The following is a 13,471-nucleotide window of genomic DNA, read 5'->3' as shown; positions in this document are numbered from 1 at the left end:
TGGCTTACTTGAATATATCACATTTTGATAATTCCTTATGTCTTAAAAATGTCTGAAATGTCTTTAATGTCTCAAAAATACAATTTTGTGTATTTCATCATAACTTGTACATATATGATTAGGAAAATCCCCGGAAACCTGTACTCCAAATATTAAATGAATCGTACTGGCCGAAATGAAGAAAACGCTTGGGATGTAAACATTTGAGGATGATGCCACACATTCACCTATGATATAAGGTCTACGTACTTAACAGCAAAGCTAAAATCAGTAACAACCGAGAACAAAAGACGTCGTGATCTAAAATATAAAATAATCAAAGATTTGGTAGCAGGCCATGATCATCTAAATGTTACTGGCATAAGCCTTCAAAGACGTGAAGTCTCCTTTATCAATGCCAGGGTGCAATGAAGATTTGAAGCAGAAAGCGACAGAAAATTCAGAGTGTAAATTTCAGAAAATTCCGAAATTTAGAGTGTACATTTTTCACTGTGAATTTTCTGTGGCTTTCTGCTTTAATTCTTCATTCCACCATTGCATCTGATAAGGGCGACTACAAGTATTTGAAAGCTTATTCTCCAGTAACATTTAGTTAATCATAGCGTTCTGGACATAGCTCAGATAAATTCAGAACAAAATACAGAAACTTATCAATTCAGTTACTAACCCTCGAAAGTTCAAATCTACATCAGAGATGAACTGAGGTTCTCAAGCTTGTTTCCAGACAGCTATCTGTACACTCATATTCTTCAATTTCTGTACCGATAGCTTCGATTTCACGTTCATCCAACTTTTCACATCCTGAAAATAATGCAACAATAGATAATATGGCGACATGAGACTTCAAATGAAAGACAATTTGGCCTTATTAGGTTAAGGAAAAGGGGTGACTTTTGTATACAGTGCCTCTTTTCGTCAATGTTACAAAATATTGGCTTCTTCGTGTCATCAACTGATGAAAAGTAAAAGCAAAGCCAACTATCAAATGCTAAAACAATATTCTTCGATGTTTAACTAAAGTTTTAAATTTACATGCGATTGTGGTTACTAAAAGACATGTGTTAGCTGTGATTACGCAGCGGTAATATGGCATATCGATCGCGCTCGGGTCAAGGGTAATCGCTACAGTGATGACCCTTGACCCGAGTGCGATCGATACCCCATGGCCCAAAACACTGCTGCGTATTCACAGCTAGTGTATGGTCCACCAGCCACTGAAAGAAATAAAGGTTTCTTCACGTAGTTAAGCTTTTTCAAAGTACAATACAATAATTTCAAGGATAATAATAATACAGATGCTTCAAAATCCAATACTTTTAATATTTTGGAGAGAAAACTTACCCTTTCTGGTCTTGCTTTCGCACGATCACGACTTCAGCGTGCGCTTACAAGAAAAATGTCGCAACTTCCGTTTTGATGCATCATGGGATAAGAAAAGGCACCAAACTTGAACACCAAGTGTTAAGAAGTAGAACGCCTCTTGCACGCCGATGTTAAAATTAAAACGTTCATGGTGGTTTTTTGATTTTCTTTTCAAAATTTCAAAATTTCAACCCGTAATAAACGTGTAAAATTATTTTTATACTTCCTTTTTTAGAAAAAACATGCTTTCAGCAATTGTAGACCGGAAATATTTTCCACTTATTGTGAAATTCGTTACACCGAAATCCGTATACGTATGCCGGACAGCGAGGCAGTAGTAAAGTTAATATAGCCATTGTAAAGTAAAAAACACAAAAGATTGTTAATTGTTTCACAGTATTGTAAAATTTCTGTGATGCTGAGTTTTTGAACACTTGAAGGAGATAGTTGTTAACACTACGTGTTCAGGTTTAGAACATCATTGTTAATAATATGAACACTAGTGTTAACAATAAGAACACTAGCCGTTCAAATTTGAACACCGACATCTACATTTTGAACGCGTAAAGACGCGTCTGGCGTCCGATATTTTTACAGTGTACGATGTAGGGTTTAAATAGATCATATGTTAATGTTGCATTAAATAAAGAAACTACTTTATTAACACTTTGAGTGCCCCCGGGCCGATCGATCGGCCCACCTGTTGTTATGCAAATTGCCACGGGCCGATCGATCGGCCGACCTTTGCAACGTCCTTGTAATGAAGTACAGTTTTGTGAAAATGTCGGATTTCCTCGTCTAAAACGGCGAAATTCCCTTCATAAACGCAAAGTTCATCTAAATTTACGTTTTTGTGATTTGTTGGGGCTTGGAACGTGCGCAGATATGTATTTACCTGAGAGGTCATAGGGGTCACGGGTTGATACGACGTCACTCAGAGAACATGGCGGACGGTTTGCTGACATTTTGTAGTCTGCTTCGCCGGTGCAGTTTTTCTTTTTTCATCGATAAGAAATGTCTTCGGAAAGCGATGTCAGTGACGCCTTAGATTTACAGGCACCCAGCGATACTGATTCAGAAGGTGAGGAATTTGATCGAAGGCCTCCCAATCCATGGTTTCGTGTGTTTCCGCCTGAGCCAGCTCGTGACCATGTAATTTTCCAAGAAGCTACGGGCCCCGTCCGTCCACCATCGAGAGATGCCAGCCCTCTTGCCTACTTTGAGCTATTCTTTACAATTGAACTTGTCAGATCATTTGTAATCGAAACCAATCGTTATGCCGCCAGTTTTATCGAGCGCAATCACAGAGCCTTGGGCCACGCATCCAGAGTCTGGCGATGGATACGTGCTGGTGGTACGACGACGGTCAGTGAAATCAAAGCGTTTGTTGCAATAATTTTGGACATGGGTCTGATTCAGAAAAATCGAATTGCCGACTACTGGGAGGTAAAGTACCGCTCTCAATCAACACCTTGGTTCCGAAAGATTTTTTCAAGAAACAGATTCCAACTTTTGCTGAAGTTTTTCCACATTGTTGACAATCGTGCAATTCCTGACAGAGGTGAAGTTGGACATGATCCACGAAATAAATTCCAGAACTTGATTGACCACTGTAACAGAAAGTTCAAACAACACTACAAACCAAGGGAAATGTTGAGTATTGATGAAAGCATGGTTGGTAGTAGAAATCGATGTGACCTTATCCAGTTTATGCCAAACAAACATCATCACAGTTTGGCATGAAATTATGGGTAGTATGTGAGGCGTCAACTGGGTATATTTACAACTCCGTGCATATGGTGGTGCCAGGCGAGACCGAGGTGGAGAAAATGGATTAGGCTATGATGTTGTCATTGATTTACTCAGAGAAGCTCGGTTATTGAGGAAATCTCATCATGTAGTGGTCGACAACTTCTATACTAGTGTTCCACTCGCACGAGACCTGCTCGACATGGAAACCTACCTGACTGGAACGCTTCGCCATAATAGAAGATTCATTCCTGCCATGATAAGAAATGCCCGTCCCCAGGTTGGTGAAACAGTGTATGCCAGACAGGGTGAGGTCTTATGTGCTGCCTACCGTGAAAAGCTATCAAACCCAAACCAGTACTGATGTTGTCAACTCATGAGCCAGCTCAGAATGACCCAGATCATAACAACCCTCCTAAACCTGTCATCGTTACAACATACAACAAGTACATGTGTGGTGTAGACATCAGTGATATGATGCTCTTTGCTTACAATGATGAACGCAAATCCATGAAATACTGGAAGAAGATGGTATTTAACATTCTTCACAGAATGATGCTGAATGCGTACATTATCTACAAGCAAAACACAACTGATCAGCACATATTTACCCGTGAAGAGTTCTACAAGGAGGTGATTGAAGCGTTAGTAGTAGAGCACATTGCTACTCGTAATGGTGATGATGAAGAACATAACAATGACAATAACAACAACAACAACATGGGTCAACTGAGAAGACTGTCAGGTCACAGAGAGCGAGATTGCTGCGTATGCTCCAATCGTCCTACTGGCGTCCGGCATCGATCAAGGACTGTTTGCACTAATTGTAATAATGGACTGCACAGAGACTGCATTCCACGTCATAATTGTCATGGATAATTGACCATCATAGATCATTGACATGCCATAATATGTGTCATCACATGTACAGGGTTCATACAATCTTTGAAAGATCTTGAAAAATCAATTTAGGTCCAAGGATCTTCGTGAAAATTGATCTAGTGAGCCTGGTCTGAAATTTATATGCAACAGCTGAAAAACCATAATTCAAAACAAAATGAAATTATCATCTTTCAGAAATTTCCTTGTCTAATTATTCATCCTGAAATAAATTTAACACACATCAGTATTATCCCTATGTTTGATGTTTGTTGAGCAGAAAAAATTTGAATGACTTCAAAAGTCATGGAAATTTGTGAGTTTATTGACCTTGCACATATGTCACTTTTTGATCAGCATTGACAAACACCACGTTCATTGATCACCAATTCTCATCACAGTTATGTTGGTTATTTCTGACTGATTTGCAGTTATCAGTCATTAATGGATATGCCAGTATTTTCTGTCATACACTCATTGCAGTGAAATAATGTAAATTTATGCTATACTTGTTTGTTGTAGCAATCTCCATTTTGTGACCCAGTTCCTGTTTTTCTTTTCTTTCAAAAGCATCTGCTCTTCTAGAAAAGTGAACATATGAATTTTACTTTTTACATTCCAATATTCCACACACATTGCTGCATCTTGAATTTTCATGGTATTAGTTCTGGCAATGTGTGCCTCCACACTATACCTTCAAGCATTTTTATCAGAATATTACATGCTTGTGATGACATCATCTAGTATCTACATTGATATTCTGTATTGCCCTAAATTTGCCTGTGGTTTCCAGTCATGTTTCTTCACTTGCCATGTTCTTTCGGTGGAACATTGTCTGATTCATGTTAAATTGTTGCAAAATCCATCTGTAGGGCGTTTGTACATTTACAGTTTCATAGTTACCACTCCTTCAGGATGAAACTGGTGACAATTTGTATTTGTTGTTTGACAATCACACACTCAAAAATGTACAAACAGCCATTTAGAAAATGCATTTTTTATTTATAGCGAGGCTTCCTATTGGGCAATAGCAGTTTCATATTTTTCAGTTAACATTTAGACAGACTGATTTACAGAATAAGTCATGACCAGATTTTTTTCCCAGCTTGTCCTAGACCTATGACTCATTTTTCTAGTGGTCCCTGTGTAAAACCATTTCACTGTAATTGTAAGTACAATTTCTAAGAATGGAGAAAACAATACAGCTTCATCAGCAAATATGTCACTTCACTTATTCATCAAAGTATTTATAGTATATCTATTTATTATTTATTTTTTCATCCATTCAATGGATGTTTTTCAAATTTAATCCGAACAATCAGATCTCTGTATTTGCACCATCAATATACGGTATGATATTGTATTCACGATACAATCCACTATATGACTACCAGGCATCCATTATTTGTACCAATTTTTTCATGTCCAATGCCATTACTCAGGGATGCCTGGACCAATCTCTTTCAAACCAACACAAGTACATGTACAATTTACATGCCATGATTTGCCTATACACAGAGCATTTTTCATGATACAATCTAATATATGTCGCCGGAAGCCATTTTGTCTCAATTTTTTCCTGGCTAAAATCATATTTTAACAGGCTTTTTTCCTACTTCTTTCAAACTTGGCAAAAAGTATGGAGAGAAAGAAATGAAATAAGGCAATCAGCATTGTCAGGCAGTGTATATTGGTTATTTAATATGAAAGAATAAGTAAACTTTTTGCCATTGGTGTTGTTAGAAACTATTGAGAGGACAACTTGCTTCTGTTTGTTGGATGAATTGCATTAGTACGGTATACTTGTGTACTTTGATTTACCTGGCCATATAATTGACAGTGTTTGAAAGATGTGATGACACAGAATTTGATGTATGTGCTCTTGATCTATAGAAAATATACAAGAATTGGCCATTGTGTCCTTCTAACAAGGATTTGAGATAGCCCTGCATCATTACATGTGAAATGCAGAAAAAAATCTTTCCTTGTGGAGAGTCATGGTTAGCCTTGCTATATATGATTACTGTATTTTTGCTTGAAGCCAATTTCTCATAACAGCTGCAATGCACACAAAGTTCAGAATCTTTTTGATTTTCAATTGTCAAGTAGCATTGATTTTATATATCAAATATTTCAAGAGAACAAATCAAAGAAATTGTTCAGTTATCACTTTTCATTGGATCATTGCTTATTATTTTACTTTATTATGATTTAGATATTTACAATTTTACAACTTTCCTGATATTTATTGAAATAATATAAATGACCAAGTCAACAAAAATTTTGTAATGAATATTTATTATATTTATCAATGACATTGTATTATGCATATACCAGAATATATTGTCAAATAAAAACAGACGTGAAATAGTAAATGTACTGTTCAGTTTTCAGAATAGATTTGTCATAAGTGTGAGCTCAAGACCCGGTATGGATGTTGAAAAGTCTGAATTTCATATGTTCAATAATTTGGGAATGTGTGGTTACTTTATTGGATGATCATTACCTACACTTTGGATCATCAAATTTGTTGAAGGCTTGTGGGATACAGAACAGCTACAGAAATTACTGGCACTGCAATATTTCTAATGGCCCATGATATACATAGGGATATTATAGGGGAGAAGCAATGAGAAGTGAAGTAAAGCTCCAGGACACACCATCATGGCGATGCTCAAGTCTTGAACTCACCATCCTCCAATCATGAGCACAGTATGCTAGCCAGTCATGAACTCACCATCCTCAAAATGTGAGTCCATTACCCTAGCCGGTCTCGAATTCACCATCTTCCAATCGTGAGTCCAGTACGTTAACCACTGAACCATGATGTCTCCATAAAGGTAGCATGCACCTCGAAAGTGAAAGACTTAAACTTTTGCTCTAACTTTCCTGGCACAAGGAATCTTTCAATCATTCCCTTTCAAAATCAAGAATAAAAATAGGGGTCACTGTGCAAATTTTGGTACAAGAGAAACAAATTACCCAAGATTTACAGATATCAGAAATTCAAAATGGCCGCCATCTCTGTGTTTACTCTATGGAGAAAAATAAAAATTTTGAATTTTGAAAAACCAAGCCAGTGAAAAGTTTTCTTTCACCAAGAGCTTTAAAATGAACCCCCACATGTGGTATATCAGAAGAGAATTGTAAAAGTTTGAGAGGCCAAATGCCTGTCCCCAAGGTGCTTTCTAATTAGAAGCTCCCTATTTATGATGCAAATTTATGCAAATATTGCTAATTTGCATATTCTTGACTAATCACATAGTTTGGAAAGAGTCAAAAGTTCAATACATGCGTCAGATAACAAATGGTTGTGATAGAGAAAAACGGCAATTGTGCATCATTTCTGTTTGAAACGCTTCCTATGAAACTAATTTATACAAAAAGAATGCTAATTTGCATATTCCCATCTAATCTACATATTTTTGGTGAAAAGTGTGAAAGGTTCATCAATGCATGGGTGAATAATAAATGGTTGTTATAAATAAACATGAAAAAACTGCTCCCAATTTGTTTGAAAGCCTTTCAATTACAACTTTGTCCTTATTTGCAAATTTATGCAAATAGAGCTAATTTGCATATTTTGAGCTAATTTACATATTTTAGGGGAAATTCTGAAAATTTAGTTATTGCCCTCTTGGAATATATATAGGTTGTCTGGGATGAAAAGACAGTGTCTGCATACCAAGAGCCCCTGTTTGTGCCGTGGTGAATATTAGTTGAGTGTTCCATAGACCCCTGGCATTCTACATATACTATGGGGCACTTATACTTCCAGTATTTCCAGTATTTTTTCCAGCATGTTCGCCTGGCAAAACCGCGTGTACGCGCGTTCTGTTCGGTTCGATACCATTTGTTATCAAGCAAGGCGCGTCCGCTCAACCACCTTTTCATTCGTACAATTTCTATTCCATTTTGGAATACTTCCATTCTTTTACTTCGGCGAGTTGGCGTTCTGTCGCCATGACAAGGTCACATCTCTGTGTTCTGCGGTCATTTTGTCAGTCGAGCATATTGAAGGTTGCAACGGGTAAGTTGATTCGTCAGCAGTGACTTTTGTCAAATATCAAAGAATTCGCCATGATGACAAACACGTGTTCTGGTATCTCAAGTTAAAGCACGCTTCAACATATCTGCACCCATATGTTTGTTCGAAGATCTGATTTGGTCCTTGATCACAAAACACATGCGCCTTTTCGAACAGTAAGCGCTCTGCGGCACCATATTGATTCAATACCTCTGTACGTGCTTATTTATCTTAGCAGTGAAAGCCCGTAATCGTTTACCGGGTAATCGTGCGTCTTAAGGTAGAATGCTCCTTGCAGACAGACATTTGGTCTCTCAATTTTTAACAATACCTTTGATCTTGCACTAGTTTGGGTGGGGGAGGGGGAGGGCTCACTTTCAAGTTTATGAAGTAAATAAACTTTTCATCGGCCTATTTTTGTGAAAACGGAAACTTTATTTTGACATTTTGAATTTCAAGTGTTGGTAAATATTGGGTTATTTGTTTCTCTGGTAAAATTTTGAGACGCATACTACCTTACAAAGTACTCATACATACATTTTGTGTAAATGAACGTAGCGTTTAATATGTTGCACTTCGCGTATAAGATAGTAAACTAAACACAAATCGATGCATTGCACCTGGGTTATGATGCCAGGGCTTAATTGTATTCACTCGCTAACATTTTCTGAAATGCAGAGATGGATTCTATCGTCGTCATGGTAATAGCTGTCGCGATCTCCTTGCCAACGCAGTGTGCAGCTGCTCCAATTCAACGCACAAAGGTAGGAATAGCGAGTCTCTCTCTCTCTCTCTCTCTCTCTCTCTCTCTCTCTCTCTCTCTCTCTCTCTCTCTCTCTCTCTCTCTCTCTCTCTCTCTCTCTCTCTCTGGCGTGATGTTCACCGTATATATTTCATTTGAAGTCAACGTGCTTTAAAGAGTCAGGAGTTGTAACTTTTGATGATTTTTTCTTTTCTTCTGATTTTTAAGTCTACAACAGTTTCTTGTTCTACTCCCCAAAGCATGTTGAGATACACAGTATTCAGGTTGTCAACTCAGCCTGTATATGTGTAGACTGCATTGCTATTGTTGACGAGAAAATTCCGTTCCAGTCTGGAACTCAAATGTAAACAGTAACAGTGCGTTTTAAAAACCTCCAAAAGTTACAACTAATGGCCTTTAAATATATAGAATAGGCATCTGCCAGCACTATGTAGAAGTTGACCTAAAAACTAGAAAGGCAAGAATTTCAAAATATTACAAGTTAAAGACGTGGATGCGTTTTTGTCTCAAAAGTTGCCAGTCGAAGGTCCTTCGTTTTCTCTTTGGTTGGCAAAATCCACTACTAGCGTCAGCGACTTAACAGTGAACACGAGAGTCTGAGCTGAGCATGCGTAATACTGAGATCAGCGGCTGTTGTAGCCGACATTTTGGTATAACACAAATAAATGGTCATATTGTTGTAAGCCCGTCATATTCTCATCAAATCGTCAAATTTACCTGTTTCACAAAATTTCACCATCATCAGAGAAGTGCGCCTTGTTTAGCAGATGAAGACTGTCTACTGAATGAACGTTGCTATTGGCAACAGTCGAAGCGTCTTCCCGTCGGCATCTGCGAGGACAAGCCAATGGTACGTGTGAACACTTAGCAGTATCTCAGTACACGCCGAAAAGTTTTAATATTAATCATTTATCGGCTCGTTTTGAAAATTGAAATACAGTAATCGTGCTTTTCAGCTAAGAAATACATTAATCCTCAAAAATAATGAACGATTCTTGACGACCAAAATGACCTACTACAGGCATGAAAGCACGTGGACACTTTATGGTATGTGAAAAGGGAACTGCCATGTGGATTTCCTCCGAATTTCAATCTATATCTTACTTGTAAAAACACATTAGCAAAAACCGCTTGTCTATGGATAATGTATAGCTTACAGACGTAAGTCCTTAGTCAAGGGATAAGCCTTTCGTAGACATGATAAAGCCAAAATAGAAAATAGTACGACATATTCCAAAACAACAGATTTCACCGTCTGAAATTTGGTCACTCGACAATTGCCGCCAGGGGGCAGCACAATAATAGTAATAATTGTTTTATAATAGTATTCAAAGAACACATTCTGCCAATGTTCCTCCTGGACAAACAGTATCGTGTTGCCATGGATCAAGTCACCTGAGTGTGAAATATTGGTCTTTAAAATATGAGGTTCCGTTGCAGACAGAGAAAATAAAGGGAGAGCCGCTGTAAAGTTTGATATTTTTTCAGTAATTCTGATTTAACGTCAACCATAATGTCCTGTTCTATTCCCCTAGGCATGCTGAGATACACAGTATTCAGCTTGTCCTCATATGTAGACTGTGTTGTTATTGTTGACAAGTGAATTCTGGTCCGGACTGGAATTCAAATGTAAACAATAACAGTGCGTTGTCAAGGTATAGACGCTTTGTTGACAAGACAGTTTGTGTTTCAACATGCCTTGTGGACTAGCAATATCTTGCACTTGACATACAAAACAAAAATAATCTAATGTCGTAGCTACTGCCTCTCTAAGTGTCTTATGGCGACCGTTTCGAATCTCCGCAGGGGCGAAGTCGACATATCCGTCAGGCGGAAATAGCGAACTACGACACAAATGAATACGACTACGCCGACACTGGTCCACAAGGTGAGAATTTTTACGATATTCCCGGCGAACACGGAAGAAATGGAATTTATGACGCGCAATATCCGCAGTACAGTGAGCCGAACTTTCACACCGTGCACAAAGAAATTCAAGTCGGTGGCGATGAAGAAAAGGCGCCAACCAAAAATTTACAAAAGACAACTATTTCAGAAGACAACACTCACGATCGCTTGAAGATGAAAGACTTCGGTCACGTGTTTGTCGTCCATGACGACGACGATTACGACATGCCCGGTGCCGTGATTGGTCGGGATGGGACAGTCTACGGCGTTGCTAATGACTACGATGAATATCGGTATGCCAAGGCGCCACCGATTCACAGTGACGACATCGTGCGAGAAGACGTGCACTACGAGAACGTGGACGGTGTCATGGAGATCGATGACGTGTATCATCAGATGTTGCCATGGGAAACCAAGCAAAAGAACGGTAAGATCTTACACGTATTCGCTGAAAAAATCTCCAGATTTTAGATTTGTCAAATGATGACGTAGAACCTTTTGCTCAGTATGTTGTCCCTTGCTGTGTCAAAAACTTACAGATAAGTCGCGCCTCAAAATTGAAAAACTTAATGTTTCGCCCAAACTTTTCTCATAGAAATTTTAAACCATTCCCTTTTGACATGAAGAATAAAAATCAGGGGTCGAGTCACTGTGCAAAACTCGGTAATAGAGAAACCAATTACCTAATATTTCCCGACATTTGCAATACAAAATGGCCGTCATATTTGTGTTATGTTAACTATATGGGGATAAAAAAAATATTTCGATTTTCACTAAAATAAGCCGATGAAAACTTTTACTCCTTGAACTTCACAATGAGCCCCTACAAGTGGTAGATCAAAAATGTGTTGTTAAAGTTTCAGAGTCTGAATATCTGTCCCTGAGGCACGTTCTACCTTATCAGCATTTTTCAATTGTGTGTGTGTGTAGTGGCTTGTTGTAAAAACCATCATAGGAAAATCATTATAGTCGATGAAAGCACGTCCGTATATCGCTAGCAAACTTCAAATACTAGTTTATCATTCTTCTGTAGGTACAACAACTAGGTTGTGTTGTATAAAATTACCAAGAATATAAAATATTGTAAAACAGTAGACGAGAAATTTCCTGCCAACGTAAGAGGGAGTTATCTGTGTTAGTGGGAGATCTAATTATTAATTAATTAATTTTTGATATTTTTGGAGTGTTTTAGTTGACCTCCCTTTCACTTTTGTTATGTAACCACCAAAGTACACCAAAACACGTTTTGCTTGTCAACCCAGTGCACGGTCTGTGAGAAGTGCATTGTCACCGTTGACGACTGAATTGAAGCCCAGAGAGCGGGAAATCTTCAAAATTCAGCAATAATGTGGTGAATGGACATAGGGGTCATGTGGGGGATTGTGATAATATTTTCACTGATTCGTTCTATTAAACATGAAATTTTGTTTTAATCATCACTGAAGTGTGTCGACATACATATTTAGACTTAGCCTTGTCATAATGAGTACAATAGGCAATGATGGTGTCGAAAATTGAATCCAGTTGGAACTTAAATTTGGTTTCCAATAACAATGGACGTAACATACACATAGATTATGTTAACCAGTCAAATCCGGACATTTCGACATTATTTGGGGACTAGAACAAGCGACTGCGTCCACAAACAGAACGAAAATATTGGAAATATAGATCAAAGTTACAGCTAATAAAGCTTGAACAGGCTGAATAATGGGTGCGTATATATATATATATATATATATATATATATATATATATATATATATATATATATATATATATATATATATATATATATATATATATATATATATATATATATATATATATATATATATATATATATATATATATATAAAGTCAAAAGTTAAACAGTTACTGAGTCTTTATATGGTGCGTGTTCTAAGGAGTTTCTGTGAGCTGGCATATGCCTCATATAATATCGGTTCATTGACATTGACATTGACATTTACATTGTCATTTGTATTAACATGATAGGTCCTAGCGGTATCGAGAATGACGTAGATTTCATCGACAACGTGGCCCATGACCCTGCCGAGCTGCAAGCCGCTGCAAAAGCAGCAGCCGACGAAGCCGAGGCCAAATATCGAAATCGTGGAGGACAGGACGACGGGCTGTTCAGCCCAGAGAGCGCCGCCAACGACAAGTCAATGGATGAGGCGGACGACTACTCTGCGTACAATCCTTTGTCAGATCGAGAGAAGAATTTGCAAAGATCTGCAAACAGGGATCCGTATGACGTCATCCTTGTTTATGACGAAGAAAAAATGCCTGACTATGATTACTATGGCAATGACCTAAGAAATTACCAATCGAACCCCCAACCAATGGTCCAAAAGTCAGTAGATCGAACGAATTCCAAAAACGCTGTTTTTCGTGATGACTTTATGAAATAGCTATTGAGAATAAACAGGTGGCGATTTATTGGAATTAAAATTTTGCCCCCACAAAAGGGGTGTTTGATTTATCGTCAAGATGCCACAGCAAAAAGATTCGTCGCTCGATTGAGGGAGCGCAGAAGTGGCGATCTGCGAGACCGCCCTCAAGCGACAAATCTTTGTCCATCTTTACACTAAATGAAAGCGTTTGTGTGAATGATTTTCTGCCACTATCTTAACTTCTCATGTAAACGTAGTCAAATTGCTAACATAATTTTAGCGGGAATATTTGTGAGAGAAAGTCAGGATTTATGATTTCCAGAAAATATATCCAAGGTCAGCATGTGAAAATGTCTTAAAGGAAAGTTAAGTAACCTCAATATC

General features: G+C 37.9%; 2 protein-coding genes across 2 annotated transcripts; both read left to right on the top strand.

Annotated features, from left to right (window-relative positions):
* Positions 1-2,376: 2,376 nt before the first annotated feature.
* On the top strand, positions 2,377-3,105 carry LOC139123800 (piggyBac transposable element-derived protein 4-like). The gene has a single exon (XM_070689952.1). The coding sequence runs from the start codon at positions 2,377-2,379 to the stop codon at positions 3,103-3,105; it is 729 nt and encodes a 242-aa protein (XP_070546053.1).
* A 369-nt stretch (positions 3,106-3,474) lies between these two features.
* Positions 3,475-13,114, top strand: LOC139123799 (uncharacterized). Its single transcript, XM_070689950.1, has 4 exons — positions 3,475-3,879; positions 9,526-9,630; positions 10,587-11,115; positions 12,687-13,114. Exons 1-4 carry the CDS (start codon positions 3,475-3,477, stop codon positions 13,103-13,105), a joined length of 1,458 nt encoding a protein of 485 aa, XP_070546051.1. The 3' UTR covers positions 13,106-13,114.
* The last annotated feature ends 357 nt before the right edge of the window (positions 13,115-13,471 follow it).

Source organism: Ptychodera flava (genome assembly GCF_041260155.1).
Source record: "Ptychodera flava strain L36383 chromosome 23 unlocalized genomic scaffold, AS_Pfla_20210202 Scaffold_23__1_contigs__length_28996876_pilon, whole genome shotgun sequence".
Lineage (NCBI taxonomy): Eukaryota > Metazoa > Hemichordata > Enteropneusta > Ptychoderidae > Ptychodera > Ptychodera flava.
This window is presented reverse-complemented; position numbering and strand designations above follow the sequence as displayed.

Bases quoted from the DNA above. Each gene is read 5' to 3' on its own strand.
- LOC139123800 (XM_070689952.1), top strand. From the start codon at position 2,377: ATGTCTTCGGAAAGCGATGTCAGTGACGCCTTAGATTTACAGGCACCC.
- LOC139123799 (XM_070689950.1), top strand. From the start codon at position 3,475: ATGTTGTCAACTCATGAGCCAGCTCAGAATGACCCAGATCATAACAAC. The intron at 3,880-9,525 runs GTATGCTCCAAT...CACCATCATCAG, and splicing joins ACAGAGAGCGAGATTGCTGC to AGAAGTGCGCCTTGTTTAGC. The intron at 9,631-10,586 runs GTACGTGTGAAC...GAATCTCCGCAG, and splicing joins TCTGCGAGGACAAGCCAATG to GGGCGAAGTCGACATATCCG.